General features: G+C 43.3%; 1 protein-coding gene across 1 annotated transcript in view; it reads left to right on the forward strand.

Moving 5' to 3' along the window:
* The window catches only part of ints1 (integrator complex subunit 1), a 39,068-nt gene that overhangs the window by 2,401 nt on the left and 16,328 nt on the right, over positions 1–20,339 (forward strand). The window contains exons 3-30 of the mRNA XM_062964150.1: positions 106–302; positions 644–781; positions 1,892–2,051; positions 2,206–2,498; positions 4,511–4,656; positions 4,815–4,956; positions 5,195–5,371; positions 6,118–6,226; positions 6,459–6,579; positions 7,671–7,748; positions 7,893–8,050; positions 9,073–9,169; positions 9,264–9,355; positions 9,507–9,567; positions 9,849–10,046; positions 10,485–10,614; positions 10,856–11,035; positions 11,251–11,400; positions 12,506–12,685; positions 12,814–12,918; positions 13,972–14,139; positions 14,415–14,526; positions 15,470–15,631; positions 16,339–16,485; positions 17,457–17,555; positions 17,757–17,881; positions 18,845–19,099; positions 20,162–20,321. Of these exons, the coding sequence (XP_062820220.1) occupies positions 106–302; positions 644–781; positions 1,892–2,051; positions 2,206–2,498; positions 4,511–4,656; positions 4,815–4,956; positions 5,195–5,371; positions 6,118–6,226; positions 6,459–6,579; positions 7,671–7,748; positions 7,893–8,050; positions 9,073–9,169; positions 9,264–9,355; positions 9,507–9,567; positions 9,849–10,046; positions 10,485–10,614; positions 10,856–11,035; positions 11,251–11,400; positions 12,506–12,685; positions 12,814–12,918; positions 13,972–14,139; positions 14,415–14,526; positions 15,470–15,631; positions 16,339–16,485; positions 17,457–17,555; positions 17,757–17,881; positions 18,845–19,099; positions 20,162–20,321 (4,140 nt within the window). The remainder of the gene's footprint in view (positions 1–105; positions 303–643; positions 782–1,891; positions 2,052–2,205; positions 2,499–4,510; positions 4,657–4,814; positions 4,957–5,194; positions 5,372–6,117; positions 6,227–6,458; positions 6,580–7,670; positions 7,749–7,892; positions 8,051–9,072; positions 9,170–9,263; positions 9,356–9,506; positions 9,568–9,848; positions 10,047–10,484; positions 10,615–10,855; positions 11,036–11,250; positions 11,401–12,505; positions 12,686–12,813; positions 12,919–13,971; positions 14,140–14,414; positions 14,527–15,469; positions 15,632–16,338; positions 16,486–17,456; positions 17,556–17,756; positions 17,882–18,844; positions 19,100–20,161; positions 20,322–20,339) is intronic.

A 20,339-nucleotide genomic window follows, 5' to 3' on the forward strand; every position in this document is an offset into this window, starting at 1 on the left:
TACATGTGATTATTTTTTTAAAAACCTGTAAAGTTAGACTAATACAAAGGAACAATCCACAGTCATATTCATCTCACCAATTGTCAAGTTTGCTTCCATTCTTAGTGGCCCCAACAATTCTGGTGGATGAAATTGAGTCTGCGGAAGCCGAAGGCAATGATGACCGCATCGAAGGGGTGTTGTGTGGTGCCGTAAAGCAGCTGAAGATGAATCGGGCCAAGCCAGATGCCACCCTCTACTTGAGCCTGATGTATCTGGCGAAAATGAAGCCCAACATATTTGCTACGGAAGGAGTGATTGAGGTAAGAACACAATTGGAAAGCTGGGAACACAAAGTCTCATGGAACAAAAGTGTGTTACTTTGGCAAATATTTCCCATAGTGATGTCAAAAGACTTTTAAAAGAAGAAAATGGGGTATTTTCTTTTTACAGTATTAAATGAGTGGATAGACGTGAGGATTGGGGTTGGGAAAGATGTTTTACTTTTTGGTTGTCGTTCCCAAAAGATCCAGATTTTGGCTGATTTTCTAAGCAACACCTGATGTTGGTTCTGGTACCTGGCTTTTGGCAAACAGGGGCTCTGATAGCCAGCTTTCAGGCTCCTCTGCTTGTTCTCACACTCATGTTTTCTTGTATTCTTCAGGCTTTGTGCAGCCTTCTCCGCCGAGACGCCTCTATCAACTTCAAAGCCAAAGGGAACAGCCTGGTCTCTGTCTTGGCCTGTAACCTTCTCATGGCTGCTTACGAGGAAGATGAGAACTGGCCAGAGATCTTTGTCAAGGTAAGTGGATTTGGTAAAAGTCTCCTCCTTTTGAGGTTTATAAACAGAGGCAGGGTGGCCATCTGTCAGGGCTGCTTTGATTGTGTGTTCCTGCATGACAGAGGGAAACCTGAATTGGAACTGTTTTTATAACTTTTCATCTTGTTTTATGACTTTATTTGTATATTTGTATATGTTGCTTGAACCCGTTTTGATTGTCATTTTTTTTGTTATTTTATTGTTCTGTTTTATTTTAACTTGCTTATATTTTGTCTTTTGGGCTAGGCCCCATGTTAGCCGCCCCGAGTCCCTTTGGGGAGATGGTAGCGGGATACAAAAATAAAGTATTATTATTATTATTTTATTATGACACAGCAAACAAGATAGATATGCTGGATTTCATATCATAAAATCACAAGTCAAACACTTCCCAAGTGTCTAGGACTGTGTGATATATTTTCGGATGATGCGTGCAGACCCCAGCAGGGTGGCCTTTTGCAGTTGGCAGATCGTAATTTTGTCAATGTCTATTGTTTCCAAATGCCAGCTGAGATCTTTTGGCACGGCACCCAATGTGCCGATCACCACCGGGACCACCTGCACTGGTTTCTGCCAGAGTCTTTGAAGTTCAATCTTGAGGTCCTGATAGCGGCTGAGTTTTTCCTGTTGTTTTTCGTCAATGCGACTGTCACCTGGGATGGCAACATCAATGATCCAAACCTTTTTCTTTTCCACAACTGTGATGTCTGGTGTGTTGTGTTCCAGAACTTTGTCAGTCATTATTTGTCATTATCATCATCATTATTATTATTATTATTATTATTATTATTATTATTAGGCTAGGTGGTCCTTCTGGTCTCTTACTCTAGGAGCTTTGTGAGAGATGCTCCATGAAGCTGTTTTCACACTATTGCTGATATTGTGGGCCTGTCTTTTTCTTTTTTTCCTTCTGCTACATGTGCATAGAGCACAAGAAAATTGGGACAGGACAAAAAGCAAATCTGTCTTAAAGAAGCTGCTACTGAATTGCTACTACTTTTAAGAATTACATGGGGAGGCGTGATTTTCAAATGACTTTTTATTCATTTTATGCTTCAACTTTAGGAATGTTTGCCTTTTGTTCCCCGGCAGGTGTACATCGAGGACTCTCTTGGGGAACGGATCTGGGTGGACAGCCCGCATTGCAAGACTTTTGTGGAGAACATTCAGACAGCATTCAGCACCAAGATGCCCCCCAAAAGCATTCTGTTACATGGGGAGGTGGGGCGCGGAGGAGGGGACCTCAGTGCAGGTAAGAAGGGTCCTTTGTGTGGCTATGGAGTGGGTGAGAGTGACCCCTTGCCTTCTTTTCCCTTCCCAGCTGCCCATTCCTCGTTTACTGTGCTATCTGAGCTCAGCCAGAAGTTTTGTGTCTTCAGTATTCTGTCTTTTGGCTCTGCCTTCAGGGAACAGCCCCCATCCCTCGGTGCCGGATGAGGAGGACAGCCAGAGCGAACTGTTGATTGCCGAGGACAAGATGAGCCCGGAGCAGGAGGGTCAGTTGATGCCCCGGTATGAGGACTTGGCTGAGAGTGTGGAGGAGTACGTGCTGGACATGCTGCGGGACCAGCTCAACCGGCGACAGCCCATGGACAATGTCTCCCGGAACCTCCTGCGTCTCCTGACCGCCACCTGCGGCTACAAGGAGATCCGCCAAATGGCAGTGCAGAGGCTCGAGATGTGGCTGCAGAACCCCAAGGTGAGGGCAGAATGAACTTGAACTTTAGGGACAAGCTGGATACTAGGGTTGTCCAAAAAATCGTTTTAATTCTTACATCGGAATTATTTCGGATTGTTCTCGCTTTTTGAATTGAGTTCTGAGACGTTGTCCCTGGGCGCAACCAGTAATGTAATTTGAACCATCGTTGGCCCATTCTCTAAATGTGTCTTAATGTTTCGTTAAATTTTTTCCCCAAAAAATCATAAAAGACAGGAAATGTTCTGCAATTTGTTGAGCAAAGACTGTTGAATGTGATCTCCCACTGTACCAAATTTGATGAGGATAGCTCAAGAAATGAGGGCGGGAAAGCCCTGTAAAAGTCCCCCCCCCCCCCCAGTTTCCTTTTTTTTTTTTTGGAGACTGCGCATGCGCGTCCGCCATTTTAGAAACATTTAGAATCATTACAAATTTTCGGAAATATCCGAAATTTTTGGGTGAAAAATTCAGAAATACTTTCTATATCGAAGCGCCGGCACCCTCTACTTTAGAAACGAGAATTGAAACATTTTTTCCATCGATCGGACATGCCTACTGGATACTTCTCACATTCTAATCCAATGCTGGAACAGATTAGAACAAGATGGACATCAGAGAAGACCCTGATAAGCAAGACATCTTTGCATTTGAAGGACTTCTTGCACTCTGGTAGATGTCCAGCGCTTTAATTTAGAATGAGAGTAATCACTACTTCCTCAGCTTAAGAAAGCACATAACATTCTTAGAATCTATCTCATCCAACATATATATATTTTAATTATTGCCATCTAGCAGACAATACAGGGTGACAAAGACAAGGACAAACAGACTGAGAGATAGCTTGTATCCTAGAGCTGTGGCTATGTTGAACTCCATGGTTTTGCATTGATGTGGTATTGAGGGCTGTGCTGTGGTGGTTGGGGTGTGCTGTTTTGTGGTGTGTGCTGGGGAAGGCATTTAATTTCGTTATACAATAGTACAATTACAAGTTGGCTATTCTACATTTACTCAGCCATTCAGCAGGTGTCTGAAACAGATTGAAAAGCCCATTCTTGGTCCTCAAATCCATTCTCGGCTACTGATGGAAACAAGTGCATCCATTTTTGACTAGATCAAAATGTTTTGAAGTTCCAACTTGAGGGGATCGCCCATAGCTTTATAGTAGAACAATCCCTTTGCATGCAAGGCTTAGCCCTACAAAGTTGGAATTTCTAAGTGATGGGAAAGATTTTACTGTATATACTTGAATATAAGCCTAGTTTTTCAGCCCTTTTTTTTTAAGACTGAAAAAGCCCCCTCGGCTTATACTCGGGTGAGGGTCCTAGTTGGCTTATATTTGGGTCAGCTTATACTCGAGAATATATGGTACATTTATTATTTTTCTCTATTATTATTGGTATTATTACATTTATTATTTTTCTCTATTATTGTTGCTACTATTACATTTATTTTACTGTATTTTATTATTATTAATACATTTATTATTTCACTCTGATCTTATTATTAATACATTTATTATTTTCTTGTATTTATTATTATTATTATTATTACATGTATTATTTTACTCTATTATTATTAAAAGGATACATAAGGACATTTACATTGAAGAAGATGAGAATAATGATTGGATCAGAGTTGGACAGTCTTATCTTAAATTTGAGCTTTATGTAAATATTCAAAAACATTTAATCTACTGATGCCTCAATTAATGTAATTTTATTGGTATCTATTTTTATTTCTGAAATTTACCACCCTTGGCTTATACTGGAGTCAATGTTTTCCCATGTTTTTTATGGTAAAAATAGGTGCCTCGGTTTATATTTGGGTCAGCTTATACTCGAGTATATACGGTACTTTAACTAAGATCCCAGAAACATGCTACAGGGACCCTTTTGCAAGGTCATATACCAGGTTCGTAGTTATACCAGGCCTAAAGCTATTTCCTGTTTTTGTTTACTCAAGGATGTCACTTGTGATTGTAGTACCTCCACCCTTCAAACTCTTTCTATCCTCAGCTCACCCGGCCAGCACAAGACCTTCTCATGTCCGTTTGTATGAACTGCAACACCCACAGCTCTGAAGACGTAGAGGTGGTCTCCAACCTGATCAAAATCCGCCTGAAGCCCAAAGTCCTCCTCAACCACTATATGCTGTGTGTCAGGTAAGAGACCAGAAGCTGGCCTGCCTTTCACAGAAGTGGGAGAGACAGCAAGAAAGGACTTTTGGGAAGAGGCTGAGCATAAGGTGGCCCACACATTGATGGCTAGGAAACTAGCCATCAGTGTTCAGGCAATGATCCCAGATTTCTGACCCTTCCAGGGAGCTGCTGAATGCCCACCGGGATAACTTGGGCACCGTGGTTAAATCGGTGGTCTTCAATGAGCTTTCAAATGCTAGAAACCCCAATAACATGCAGATTCTGTACACAGTCCTCCAGCACAGCCCAGAGCTGGCTCCAAAAGTAAGTCCATAGCTGCTCCTGAAAAGCAAGGGGCTGCCTCTTGAATGTCTTTATTGGTGCATCTTCTATGTGAACTAGGGAGACCCATGATGGAGCCTGCATGAAGTTCTTCCCCTAGGGGTTTTGTGGACTTTGGGTCCTACAAAAGTCCAAGAGAAGAGGCCTTTATTTCACATCCACCTCTTTACCTTAACATTGGATTCCATAGAGGCTTCCCTTTGGTTCTTTTTTGCCCCAGTTCCTAGCGATGGTGTTCCAGGACCTGCTGACCAACAAGGACGACTACCTCCGGGCCTCGCGGGCCTTGCTGCGGGAGATCATCAAGCAGACTAAGCACGAGATCAACTTCCAGGCCTTCTGCCTTGGCCTCATGCAGGAGCGGAAGGAGTCTCAATACGCAGAGATGGAGTTCAAGGTGAGGGGCTGACTTGGCTTCCACCAGATGTTACCTTTTTTAGACTACAACTCCCAGAATGTTGCTGGCAGATAGTGCGGTATATAAATAAAGTATTATTATTATTATTATTATTATTATTATTATTATTATTATTATCATCATGTCTGACTCTGGGGGTTGGTGCTCATCTCCATTTCTAAGCCAAAGAGCCGGCGTTGTCTGTAGACACCTCCAAGGTCATGTGGCCAATTACATGACTGCATGGAGCACCGTTACCTTCCCGCCGGAGCGGTACCTATTGATCTACTCACATTGGCATGTTTTCGAACTGCTAGGTTGGCAGAAGCTGGGGCTAACAGCGGGTGCTCACTCCGCTCCCGGGATTTGAACCTGGGACCTTTTGGTCTGCAAGTTCAGCAGCTCAGCGCTTTAACACACTTTGCCACCGGGGCTCCTTAACTGTACAGTACAACCAAGAATAATGTTATTGAGCTCACCATGGAAACTGGAAACAAAAGATAAAAATGAACTATATTGCAATGAATACCTTCTGCTGGAAGTTACTATAAAGTTGCCAAGGACTTCTTAAATTTAGTAAAATCCTAAAAGTCTCTCTAGGAAAAGAGAGAGAGAAGGGAGAGAGAGAGATCATATTATCTATAGTGGCTGGGTTAACAAACCGCCTACTCTTTCAGTCCTGCCTTATCATCTTCTGGACTCTGCTGTATGCCAATGACCACATTGCTCTTTTTTTTTCTTTCTAGGACCGGTTTGTCATTCACATCACAGACCTGCTGGCCGTCTCCATGATGCTCAGCATCACTGCTCAGGTGAAGGAGGCAGGGGTTGCATGGGACAAAGGGGAGAAAAAGAGTAAGTACCCACACTGTCTTGTTTTCTGCTGAAAATAGTTCAAGAAGAAGAGAGAGTGTTACAATAGGCAGAAATCTCCCAAGAGGATGCATAAGAAAATCTCAGTCAATAGCATTAATGATGAAATTTTACGTTTGTCATAATAAATCTAAATAAATCCTGTTTGATAGATTTGCAATGCTAGCAGCTTGTTCTTTTCATCCCAGCTCTTTGGCCTTCTTCTTTTGCCCAGACCTGGAAGTGCTGAGGGCTTTCCAGAACCAGATTGCGGCAATTCAACGGGATGCTGTTTGGTGGCTGCACACTGTGGTTCCCTCCATCACGAAACTGGCTCCCAAGGATTATGTCCACTGGTAAGGAATGGGGTTGGTTTGACAAAGGTCTTGGGTTCATTCCCTAGTGATTCTCAGTAGGGCTGGGAAATTGCCACTCTGCAAGAGACTCTAATGAACTGCTTGAAAAGATGCAAAACTGTGGAAGGCTTAAGGGAGCACATTAGCTCCTTATGAGACATTAGGGACATTAAAACCTTAGTGGATGCATTTGCTCCCCCTAGACACCTCCAGATATCTTCTAAATGGCATTTTTATCATGTTTTAGTCCTTTCTGGGCCATTTGAAGTCCAGAGAGGCCCTTTGAAATACAGTAGAGTCTCACTTATCCAAGCCTTGCTTATCCAAGTTTCTGGATTATCCAATGCATTTTTGTAGTCAGTGTTTTCAATATAGTGTGATATTTTGGTGCTAAATTCGTAAATACAGTAATTACAACATAACATTACTGCGTATTGAACTGCTTTTTCTGTCAGATTTGTTGTAAAACATGATGTTTTGGTGCTTAATTTGTAAAATCATAACCTAATGTGATGTTTAATAGGCTTTTCTTTAATCCCTCCTTATTATCCATGATATTCGCTTATCCAAGCTTCTGCCAGCCCATTTAGCTTGGATAAGTGAGACTCTAATAGAGGAGCCCCGGTGGCAAAGTGCGTTAAAGTACTGAGCTGCAGACCGAAAGGTCCCAGGTTCAAATCCCGGGAGCAGCGTGAGCGGCCGCTGTTAGCTCCAGCTCCTGCCAACCTAGCAGTTCGAAAACATGCCAATGTGAGTAGATCAATAGGTACTGCTCCGGCAGGAAGGTAACGCCTCTCCATGTAGTCATCCCACATGACCTTGGAGGAGTCTACGGACAACACCGGCTCTTTGGCTTAGAAATGGAGATGAGCACCAACCCCCAGAGTCAGACATGACTGGACTTAACGTCAGAAGAAAACCTTTACCTTTTTACTGTAATAGAAATTCAATCCCTACTTCACAAAGTATTTCCTGGTCCAGAATTGATCCCTAGAGCTTCTATAGCCATCCTGTGCCAGATTCTGCCATTGAATTTGTGGTGCTGGATTTATAAGATTTTCTGCTCTTTGTTGTTTTTTCCCCCCCCACAGCCTCCACAAAGTGCTGTTCACCGAGCAGCCGGAGACTTACTACAAGTGGGACAACTGGCCGCCCGAAAGCGACCGCAAGTAAGTCTGAGCCTCAGCTTGAACCTGGAGCCACTTCAAGGGAGGGAGGCCGTAGTGGGTGGCATGGCAAAAAGTTCCCAGAGGGATTGCTAACTGAAAGCTATTTCAGCCTTCCTTCTTTGTTCTCCTCCTCTTCCTCCCCAGCTTCTTCCTCCGCCTCTGCTCCGAAGTGCCCATCCTGGAAGACACCCTCATGCGCATCCTGGTGATCGGCCTCTCCCGTGATCTCCCCCTTGGCCCCGCTGATGCCATGGAGCTGGCTGACCATCTGGTGAAACGGGCAGCGGCTGTGCAGGCGGACGGTGAGTTCTGAGTTAGACATTGCCAGCAGTGCGCCATTCCTTCAAAAAAGCTCTTCTCTTGTTTTAACTGAAATTGCTGTTGTTCATTGTTGTATTATTTGTTATATGAAATATTGTATGTTATTTTGCACTTTTGGAAACCGCCCTGAGTCCCTTCGAGGAAATAGAGCAGCATATAAATAAATAAATAGATGGTGTCTTTTTAGATTATTATTATTAGATTATTAACCCTGCAGTAAAAAGGGAATGCCTTTGACTTTTCTCACACAATCCACTCTGAATGTGAGAAACAGAACAGAAAACAGATTGAAGAAATAAAATACAGAAACAGAGATAAATCCATATGGAAAAAGAGGGCTGACTAAAAGGAAGAATATAAATATTATTATTATTATTATTATTTTATGACACAGCAAACAAGATAGATATGCTGGATTTCATATCACAAAATCACAAATCGAACACTCCCCAAGTGTCTAGGACTGTGTGATGTATTTTCGGATGATGCGTTCAGATCCCAGTAGGGTAGCCTTCAATTTTGTCAAGGAACTTTCCATGCAATGTTTTGTTGTGCCAGCTGTCAGCTCTAGTTTGTAGTGCGGTTTTCTTGTATTATTATTATTATTATTATTATTATTATTATTATTATTATTATTATTATTATTCCTTTTAGACAGCCCTCTTTTTCCATATGGATTTATCTCTGTTTCTTTATTTTATTTCTTCAATTTGTGTTCTCTCCTGTTTCTCTCATTCAGAGTGGCTTGTGTGAGAAAAGTCAAAGGCATTCCCTTTTTCTGCAGGGTTGATAATCTAAAAAGACACCATCTAAGGAAGAAGAGCTGAGAAGGAAGAGGGGAGGAAAGGAAATGGCATTTTAGCAATGATATGACCCTGTTTCTTGTCCCTGCACAGGTTTCAATGAAGTATCTTTGATAGGCTGGAGCTAAGAAACCAAGGGCTGCTGTTTTTCTGTAGACGAGAGCACTCATCCCTAGTCATCCTCCTTTGTTTTCCTTTAGATTTGGAAGTCTTGAAAGTGGAGAGGATCCAGCTAATTGATGCTGTCTTGAACCTGTGCACTTACCACCATCCGGAGAACATCCAACTCCCTCCTGGGTATGGTTTCCATGCTGGAGAAAACAATAATCATTTCATTCTTAATACAAAATACCTAGAGGTGCCCATATTCCTCCTCTCTCTTGCTTTGAAGGTACCATCCCCCAAACCTGGCCATCTCTACCCTTTACTGGAAAGCCTGGCCCTTGTTGCTTGTCGTTGCTGCCTTCAATCCTGAGAATATTGGTGAGTGTGTCCAACTGGAATGTTTTAATGTCTGCGATACCTCCACTGCCCCTTACAGTTGGTTCCATCCCACTTGTGCAAACTTCTGACTCTTGTGCTCAATATTTTATCACTTTTTCTCTTTCCTCTACCTGCCTACATTTTGTCTTAGGTCTTACTGCCTGGGAGGAATACCCCACGCTGAAGATGCTCATGGAAATGGTCATGACCAAGTAAGTATCCCCATTGTGCTCTGTCAAAGGAAGAAAGTTGTAGAGGTCAGTTCATGGATGAAACTCTTTCGTACCTGAAGTGAACAATATCTTGGATTTCTGGTCAACACATTCCAAAAATTGCTGTTGAAGGACCTAGTGATGCCTAGGGAAATGTTCTATCTAGGCCTCTGTGGTCAAGATTAAGCCTGAATCCAAGGCTATTTCCCAAGGAGCTGTTTTGTCTCAGCATTCAAATGAAGTTTGAAAATGTAAAGCTCTTTTTCTCCTCTCCTTCTCAGCAATTACTCCTACCCTCCCTGCACCCTGACGGATGAAGAGACCCGCACAGAAATGATCAGCCGTGAGCTCCAGATCTCACAAAGGGAGAAGCAAGAAATCCTTGCATTCGAAGGACACCTGGCAGCTGCGTCCACAAAGCAAACCATCACAGAGAGCAGCAGCCTCTTGCTCTCTCAGCTCACCAGCCTGGATCCCCAGTATGTAACTTCCATTGTTTTAGAAGAGAAAACAGCTGGGATTTGAGGGAGAGGGAGTTGAGGCTTGGGAACATGAAATAACCCACTTCTCCACCCACTTTCAAAGTGGATGTAATAAAAATGGCAGATCCTTTAAACCTGATCTCCCTAGAAGAGGATTTAGTATTACTTCCATACACTCCCACGATCCACAGAACCACCAATAATAGCAAATAGTATTGAAACGAAATGCTGAACTCTTGGCTAATACTGTACTCCTGACCCAAGGAACTATACAATCACACCAGAGAACCTACTAAATGCACAAAAAAGATGTATATTTATCAGACATGGATAAATGAAACCATGGATAGCTGTTCTGTGAATACTTGTCTACGTTAGTTGCTTCATAATGTGATTTAGAAACAAATGAGACTTCTCCTTGTTTTCCTTTGCCAGGGGTCCTCCCCGCAGGCCGCCGCAGCCGGTTCTGGATCAAGTGAAGAGCCTCAACCAGTCTCTCCGCTTAGGGCACCTCCTGTGTCGCAGCAGGCACCCCGACTTTCTCCTCAACATCATCCAGAGACAGGTAGGCACCCCCAAGAGCTATGGACATGGGGGTCTAAAGTGGTTGAGTTGCATCTCATAGTGACTTTGAAAAAGAGGAAAAGATCTGAGCCTCCCAAAAGGTCCCAGAGAGCATTTCCTCACCAAAAGGCCTTTAGAAATAAAATGTATAAGGTTTGAGTACCAGTGGAGATCAAAAGAGGTTGGAGATGGTAAACAGCTTTCCCTAATCCCCCCTTCATTGTCTTCTTTGTCTTTCTTAGGCTTCTTCCCAATCAATGCCGTGGCTGGCGGATCTGGTTCAGTCCAGCGAAGGCTCCTTGGACGTCCTTCCAGTACAGTGCCTCTGTGAATTCCTTCTGCACGATGCCGCTGATGAATCGACTTCTGGCGAGGAAGAAGAAGAAGGGGAGAGCAAGGAACAGCGGGCGAAGAAACGACAGGTGGGGGTGATCTTGGGCCTCCATTTAGGATTTAGATAAGACTTTTGGGCATGTGGAGTTGTGGCTAAGAAGCAGGTCTTTTTGGCAGGTGCCTCCAATTTTGAGCCCACCTTAGGAGTGAGAAGAGCGGTATAGAAATGCAATAAATAATAATAAATAATTGGGTGCCGGCCCCATTGTACTAGAAGGACCCACAGATTTTCTCTCCTCCACAGAGGCAGCAGAAGCAAAGGCAGTTACTGGGACGGCTCCAGGACCTGCTCTTGGGACCCAAGGCTGATGAACAGACCACCTGTGAAGTGCTGGACTACTTCTTGCGGCGCTTGAGTTCCTCCCAGGTGGCCTCCCGGGTGCTGGCCATGAAGGTATGAAAGGTGGCCTGCTTTTTGGGGGAAGACAGAGTCCCTTTTTATTCTGCTGACCTCCAAAAGACAGTGGGATTCATTTGGTGGTTGGTTCAGTTTAACACAAGAACTCAAAATATGACAAGTGTATGGCAATGCTGGAGGACCTGGAACAAAAGGACGCCATATATCCTTAGCATATAGTGGCAAGGTGTGGCTGCATAGGGTGCTAGTCAACCAGCCCTGCCCTCCCCAAGTTATTCCATCCCAGTCCCGTTGTCATTTTTTTCTTTTCCAATTGACTGTTAAAGGTAAAGGTTTTCCCCTGACGTTAAGTCCAGTCGTGACCGATTGGGCAAAACGTGAAAATAACAAAAATTTTGAATCTGAAGGGAATATACCTGAGATTAGGGTGGCACTCTATCTCTGGTATGAAAAAAAAAGATAGAAAATAGTTTCATTTTATAAGGTCCTCAATTCTTAAGATATGGGAGACATATAAAAAAAAGTTATATGAAAAAAACACCATTATGGATATCACCATTAGAGGCCTCCCAAAGAAGAAGAATAGGGTGGGGAAATTGGCTTAAATATAAAGATCTATTAATAATAAAAAATGGGAATTGGGCACTAAAAACACAACAGGAAATGAATACATTAGATAAAAATATTTCCTGGTTTCAATATTATCGCATAAGGAGGGGTAGATCATAATCAGGCTTGGGAAGGAGAGTCTTAAAAGGTAAAGGTTTTCCCCTGACGTTAAGTCCAGTCGTGACCGACTCTGGGGGTTGGTGCTCATCTCCATTTCTAAGCCGAAGAGCCAGCGTTGTCCGTAGACACCTCCAAGGTCATGTGGCCAGCATGACTGCATGGAGCACTATTACCTTCCCGCCTATTGATCTATTCACATTGGCATGTTTTCGAATTGCTAGGTTGACAGAAGCTGGATCTAACAGCAGGCGCTCACTCCGCTCCCAGGATATGAACCTGGGACTTTTCGGTCTGCAAGTTCAGCAGCTTCAGTGCTTTAACACACTTCACCACCGGGGCTCCTAAATGACTGTTATTTTGTAGTAAAAGGCTCTAATGTCCTCACTAGTTGTGTTTCTATCTCTCTCTGTAGGGCCTTTCCTTGGTGCTTTCGGAAGGGGGGATCCGTGACAGGGAGGAGAAGGAACCACTTATGGAGGAGGACTCGGGCGACTCGGAGCTTTTGCAGGGCTACCAATGGCTGCTGCGGGACCTGCCCAAGCTGCCCTTGTTTGACAGCGTCCGGGCCACCACAGCCGTAGCTTTGCAACAGGTGAGGCAGAATCTCTGGGACGTAGACCCAGGCTCCATCTCCCTGAGTCCCTCAGCATAGCATCTGCTGGGAGTTGTAGTCCTCAAAGCCATTCCAGGCTCAGGTTAGAACCTGCTCTCTTCTTCCAGGCCATCCATATGGAGACAGACCCACAAACCATCAGCGCTTACCTGGTGTACCTTTCCCAGCATGCACCAGTGGAGGATCAGGGACAGCACAACGACCTGGCGCTGGTGAGTAAGATGACAAATCGAGGCTTGAAAAATGCTTTTTTATTATTTCCTTACAATCTTTCACTGTGATGAAATAAATCCCTGCTTCTTCCCTAGAGGATTGAAATCCAGCAGGAAGTCTGTTCAGGTGGCATGTTCTTCTTTTCTATAATCTGTCTTTCTTAAAGACGAGAGCGTTCAGACTTGGGATTAAGAAAACTAGACAAAACATTGTAGTGCTGCAGTCGTCTGCTCCTAAATTCAATCCTGAAGTGTAAAGGAACTGAATACATATAACTAGCAGCATTTTGAGATCCATTGCCTCCGTTTAGTCTGTTTCATCCCGCAATTAATACCTTTGTGTGACGTCCTCTAGTAGAAAAAGGGGCTGCGTATGTGTCAGGATGTTTAATTAATAAAAACCGGCTGCCACCAATCTGGAAAGATGCAACCTCCAAAGACTCAGGGAGGAGCCCTTTTTTTAACTTTTACTTCTTTCTTCTTTCTACACTTTAGATGGTAGCGTACTTAGTTCAGAATATATATGACAGAGGCTTTGATGTTGGAAAAACAAGAACAAGTTTATTCAGGCACAGAGCTTAGTGGTTACAGTATTGTTTCTCATGTAGAGATACTCTTATTAACAGTTACAATTCCAAAATAAGATGAATCAGCTCTCTGAAATATCACTTCTTTTGCCTAAGGTAGTTAAACTCTATTTCTCTGCCACTTTTATGCCACAGTCACCCCCTGTGATATGCTATCACAGATCCTCTGTTCCTTACTAGGACACAGATTATTAAATAAGTCACTAAACTTATTTTATTCTGACTCAAAATGACCAATTGAGTCTCCCTTGATCCCTTCAACCTAGGATCAATCTTCCCTGTACCTCATCAGGGCACAGACTGACTTCTTTTTTAAATTCTGCACTTCTTCAGCAAAACGGCAGTGCTGAGATACAGTAACTGTAATTCTTTTAAAACCCAAACACACAATTAAACATAATATATTTATACCAAAATTCGTACTTCATTACAGTATGTATTTAATGTTTTCTCCCTGCCCTTGCAGGACGTGGCCCGGCTGATCGTGGAGCGCTCCACCATCATGTCCCACCTCTTCTCCAAGCTCTCCTACTGCTCCGAGTCGGACGCCGTGCTGGTGGCGCTGCTCTCCGTCTTCTCGCGATACATCCGGCGCATGCGCCAGAGCAAGGAAGGCGAGGAGGTGTACAGCTGGGTGCGTGCTCCTTCTTCCGTTCCTTCCAGACCACTCTGTGTTTTGTTTCTATTTTCATTCATTTTCCCACCCTGCTTCTGAGAGCAAAGAACATACAGTTTTAAAAACTTTAAAGCAATACAGTAACTGGATAAATCATATAGGCATTCTCTGTTTTTTGATGATAGATTCAGAACTTTTCTGTCCAAGGTTGGGGACCAGGCAGAATTCCTGGAGGAAGAGTAGATGTCTCATTTTGATCTGTTGCCTGTTTCATTTCTCCCCCTTGTCCCTAGTCAGAGTCCCAGGATCAGGTGTTCCTCCGCTGGATCAGTGGTGAAACAGCCACCATCCACATTCTGGTAGTCCACGCCATGGTGATTCTGCTGACGCTGGGGCCGCCTCAGGGTGAGTCGAGTTCTGTTTTTTTTTTTAATGAAGGCAGCAGTTTTGCACAGTTTGGAAAGTTTGCCATTTGTGTACGCTGAGCCGTTAAAGAGCAAAGGTGCTTTCATCTCAACCATTTGACATTTGGGAACATTTCTGATTTCCAGATAAGCAATACTCAACTAGTAATACTTTTCATTAATTGTAGGTAGGATCTGAAATGCCTTGTATGGCTTCCAAGCACTGTGGTGTGTATCATAATTATATAATATCATTTAAGTATGATTGTATGGTACAATAATTATAGTGCTCAATATTTATTTATTTATTTATTTATTTATTTCCATCGTTTCTATGCCAGCCTTCTCACCTGAAGGGACTCAGGGAGACTCACAATCTGGCAAAATTCAATGCCGTATACAGTACAAAAAATAAAACATAGGCAATTAAAACAATCAATTTAGCATAATACAATAAATACATTTAAAACAGTACAATAAAAATACTTAAACCATTCGTCCACAAAAACCTTGCACGTAAATCTTAATCCGGACCGAGTCAAAGCCAACATAATTCATTCATTAAATACTTGTTCACAAAGCCAGGTCTTCACCTTTTTCCTAAAACTCAAACTTTGACTTCCTTTTTTCCCTCCCTTCAATGCCAAGCCTACAGGAGCTAGCAAGGAACAGTCTTTTAATATGCCCATCTCTTAACAATTAAATAGGATGGTTATCATTAAATGGAGAAGATGGGATAGCTTTTAGCTTCTTTCTTATATTTTGGTTTTCCACACAGTGTTGCAGCTCCCATTATCCCTAACTAGCAGAGCTAGTGTTGAAGGTTGCAATACTGACTTCAATATGATGTTGGGCTACAACTCCTGGCTTGAAGGCCAGGTTAGAGTTAGTGCCATGAATATAAAAAAGACCTTGACTGAATTTTTCCAAATATTCCTTGAAAGCCGGCGGCGGCGACTTCCAGGCGTTGCTGGACATCTGGTTCCCGGAGAAGAAGCCCCTTCCCACCGCTTTCCTGGTGGACACCTCCGAGGAGGCCCTGCTCCTCCCGGATTGGCTGAAGCTGCGCATGATCCGCTCGGAGGTGCCTCGGCTGGTGGATGCAGGTGAGCAAGCCTTGGAGCAGGCGGAAAATTGCATTGGATAGACCACATCAGCTCTAGTTTCTGATACAGAACATATGCCATCCAGCAGTTGCCATCTGCTCACCCACAAAAAACCATATTCAATAACCTAGAGCTGATGTGGTCTATCTAATGCAATTTTCTGAATCAGCACCCTAAGTAATCCCAGGATCAGGCCTAAAAATGAAGACACCAAGAAAAAAATTTTGGTTGGGCTGTGTTATTATCCATAGTAGTAACGGTGAGGCCGCGGACCACTGGTTGTCCACGGACCACAGGTTGGGAACCACTGCGTTAGACATTTATCATACTGGAGGGCTTAGAGATTCATAGAGAGGTATTCTCTCATATAAAAAGGCTTTTTAAAATTCATTGTCCTCTTTCGCAGCATCCTATGCCCCAAACCCCAACAAATGTGGTCTATATTGATGTAGTTACTTATTGGTTATATATATGTCCTGCCGTTTTTAAAAAAGGCCATACAGTCTAGCTTTCAGGCTTCATTTTCACAACACTCTTGTGAGGTAGAGCAGGCTGGGAGGATGCAAGCAGGACCTTTTATGGCTCCTTGGAGACAAGAATTTGGATCTTGTCTCCAAGGAGCCATATCCACTACATGAAGCTAACAGGGCTTGTTAATGACGGCCAGAAGCCAGCTAGGTTGTGACCCCAGGGGTGTTTTGTTCCAGCCCTTCAGGACCTGGAGCCCCAACAGTTGCTCCTCTTTGTCCAGTCCTTCGGCATCCCCGTCTCCAGCATGAGCAAACTCCTGCAGTATCTGGACCAGGCTGTCTCCCACGACCCTCAGACTCTGGAGCAGAACATCATGGACAAGAGTAAGGATGTTTGGCTTTGGAGGGAGGCTTCTGAATTTTGCAGGAGGGCAATTTTGGCACATTTGAACTCATCTATTTAATGCAAGTGGCATGGGAATGTTGGTTTCTGTCAAGATCAGTACCAGGGGTCAGGGTGCGTGTTGGTGGGTTTCTTCAAAACCATCGATCAACAGCTCCAAACCAGCATCCTGACGAATTGGTGAACTTGTGCCTTTCACCAATTCCTCTTCAATGTCATTCTCATTCTGAGTAGCAGTACAGACTCACAGACACCTGCAGTCTGAAGTTCAAACACTTATTTAATATTTACAAAGATATATACAAACAGCAAAGTCCATCGCTAGAAGCCAGCATTCTTCCCTTTGCCTCTCGGCTCGGCACACACAGCTCAACAGAGATAAGAAAACACATTCCTTAGTCCGAAGGAAGTTCTGACCTCCAAGGCCGGAAATCATGTCTCATAGGTCACAGCAGGCTGTCAGTCAAACTGGCCTGCTGTTAACTGTTTCATTGCTGAAACACACACTTCTAAAACAGCAGAAACACTTGATTTACATTTCATATACACACAACCAAAATCCAACAGTTTCATGGACAGCCACTCTAAGAACCCCATTGCAATGGCCACACTTGCTTTCTCTTGCTCACCTTTGTGACATTTGGGAGCGGACTTGTTTTCTGTTGCCCTGGAGACTGGGACTCAATAGAACCATGGGTTCAAATGACCCAGGAAGGAAAGGAAAGGAGATCCCATCTAAACATTAGAGTTGTTCAGCAGTGGAACACTCTGCTTTGGAGTCCAGTGGAGACTCCTTCTTTGGAGGCTTTTAAACAGAAACTAGATGGCCATCTGTTGGAGGTACTTTGATTGTTCTGTTCGTGACTGGCAGAAGGGGGTTGGACTGGATGACCCACGTGGTTTCTTTCAATTTTAGGATTCTCTGATGCTATGATTCTGTGCTCCTTTTCAGATTATATGGCTCACCTTGTAGAAGTGCAGCATGAAAGAGGAGCTACTGGTGGGCAGACCTTCCATTCCCTTCTCACCGCATCCCTTCCAACTCGTAGAGGTAAAGCAAGGGCGGGGACTTTATTTACCATTCAAGGACTGGGTCTTGGCAACTCTTGCTCGTTCTGTTCCCATATAAATCAAACAGACAAAACCCTATACATAGAAAACTAGCACATCATGAGATAATTCCAAGCTGGAAACCAGTTTGGTGGTTTATGGGGAGAAACAGTTCCATGAACAGGCTGCGCTCTCTCAACAGACAGTGATGATGCTCCACGAGCCAAAAGTGGCCTCGATGCTCCACAGGGACAGGGCAGGATCCAGGCTTTGGCTCAGATCCGAGTTCTCGGCCCAGAGGATGACTTGCCAGGCATCCTTCTCCAGGTAAAGCCTTTTCATGCCTGCTTCTGTTTTGCTCTTCTCTCTGGCACTTCACATGACTGAGATTTATTATTGCTGTTTTATACCTGCAGCTATTACTGTATTTTACTGATTTTAACCAGGGGTTTTTGGGAAGTGACATATTTACGTTGGCTGTTATTGTTTTATGTTATTATTTCTGCAATTTTTGTATTTTGTGTGTTTGCTCCTTTGAGTGCTTTGTAAACTGCACCCAGGCCTTTGGTTAAGATTACCCATCCCCATCATAATCATAACTATATTCCTTGACCTTTCCTGCATTGGTCACACTTCTCCTGGTTACTTGACATTAGCTCAGGGCTCCTCTTATCCCAAATTGACCTCAAACGAATCTCTAGCATTTTATCTATGTTTTGAGTTTACAACCTATAATGTGCACTTTGCTAATCTACTATTACAACCTCACCGTTTTTAAATTCTATGTTTTATATAAGTGTGTTTTAATTGTATTTTTGGTTAATGTGTAAATATTATAATTGGTGCATGTTATTGTTTACTGATGTATTGTATATTGTTATTGTTTTGTATTTGATATTTCTGTGAGCCGCCCCGAGTCCCCCCCGGGAGAGATGGTGGCGGGATACAAATAAACTTATTATTATTATTATTATTATTATTATTATTATTATTATTATTCCCCCTGGGAGATGGTGGCAGGGTATAAATAAAGATTTATTATTCTTGTTATTATTACTACTATTAATTTAGTGTTTAGATTTGGGTTGCATTTCAAAGGTATCTCATTATGTCTGTGTAAGCATTCCAAAAATCCCAAACATGCTCCAAAACAGTCTGGATAAGGCATACACAACTTGTATAGAAATTTGAGAAGTTTATTTTTATTTTTTTGCACCAAACTGACCCTGGCCTTGTAGTGATTGTGATTATTTTGTAATTTCTGACTCTTTCTGTTCCTTCCTTGGACAGCTATTTCAATTGGCTCCGGATCCCCGGTGGCAGAACTCGAACCCGCGGCCCCTGGCCTTGGCGCTGCAGCAGGCTCTGGGGCAGGAGCTGGCCCAGATCCGCCAGGGTAATGCTCCTGTGCCGGGGACCGCCCTGAAGCTTCTACAAGCCCTGGCCGCCCTGATGAGCTCCCCCCACGGAGGGGCCCTTGTGATGGCCATGCATCGGAACCACGTCGTGTCTTGTCCACTCATGCGCTTGCTGTGCCACCGTCAGGTGAGACCATTGCAGTGTATCCTCGGAAGGAATCTGTGGCTTCCAGTGATTCAAGAAAGGATCGGCGCAGGACATTATTCATTCCGGCTTTTAATACAGGCATTTCTTAACTAATGCGCTGGGGATGCTGTACTCATTTAAGTGAGCTGTCTTTTTGTCTTTCTCATGGGGTTTATTCATTTTTTTTTTCATATGGATGGTTCTTTTAAACTCTGGGTTGCATTGAATTCCAATTTTGGGAGGAAGGCAGGATACAACTTGGCTCTTCCAACAGGCCTTTGGCGACTGATCTCCATAGTAAAGGATTGACCTGTTGCCTATTTTATCTTTATTGCTCTCCAATTTTTAGCCGCCAATAGTCCCTTGTGTACGCCTTCCCCAGCACTTTAATGGGAACAATAGCTCTGGTATCTACATCTCCCTGATGGTACTGACACTTTCTTGCACTTTTGGCCCACTTCTTTTTGGAGCCAACCCAGGATCGTATCCGTATATTTATTGTATGTGACCTCATTTGTTTTATGATTTGTTTTATTGTGGATTGACCTGTTTTATTGCTATGTTTTTATATTGTCTGATGCCTGGGCTTGACCCCATGTAAGCTGCCCCGAGTCCCTTTGGGGAGATGGGGCAGGGTATAAAAATAAAAATAAAATTATTATTATTATTATTATTATTATTATTATTAATAATAATAATAATAATAATAATAACCACCAGGACCACCTGCACTGGTTTCTGACAGAGTCTTTGAAATTCAATCTTGAGGTCCTGATAGCGGCTGAGTTTTTCCTGTTGTTTTTCGTCAATGATGGCAACATCAATGATCCAAACCTTTTTCTTTTCCACAACTGTGATGTCTGGAGTATTATTATTATTACTATTATTACAAATATAACAACAATACAGACCAGTGACCATGAATTTCTTACCTGCATCCAAAAATATGTTATCTCTAGGTATTTTCCAGATACCCATTTCGCTTTTATGTTGTGTCAGAAGTTGGGCATAGAGTCATATTTTCTGTTCCCTGTTTGTAACCATGGCTCCTCCCCTCTGCAGCGTTGTGCACCCCAAGATGCGGCCTTCTCCACCCTGTTTTTCAAGGTCCTGATGCAGATGATTCAGTGGCTGGAGAACCCGGCCATAGAAGAAGGACCTCTCCGGACCCAGCTCAAGTCCTTCGCCGTCCAGTATTCTTCCAGGCATCGCATTAGTGATGGTAAGGGAGGCTCAAAGG

The sequence above is a fragment of the Anolis carolinensis genome, unplaced genomic scaffold (genome assembly GCF_035594765.1).
Source record: "Anolis carolinensis isolate JA03-04 unplaced genomic scaffold, rAnoCar3.1.pri scaffold_13, whole genome shotgun sequence".
In the NCBI taxonomy this organism is placed as follows: Eukaryota; Metazoa; Chordata; class Lepidosauria; order Squamata; family Dactyloidae; genus Anolis; species Anolis carolinensis.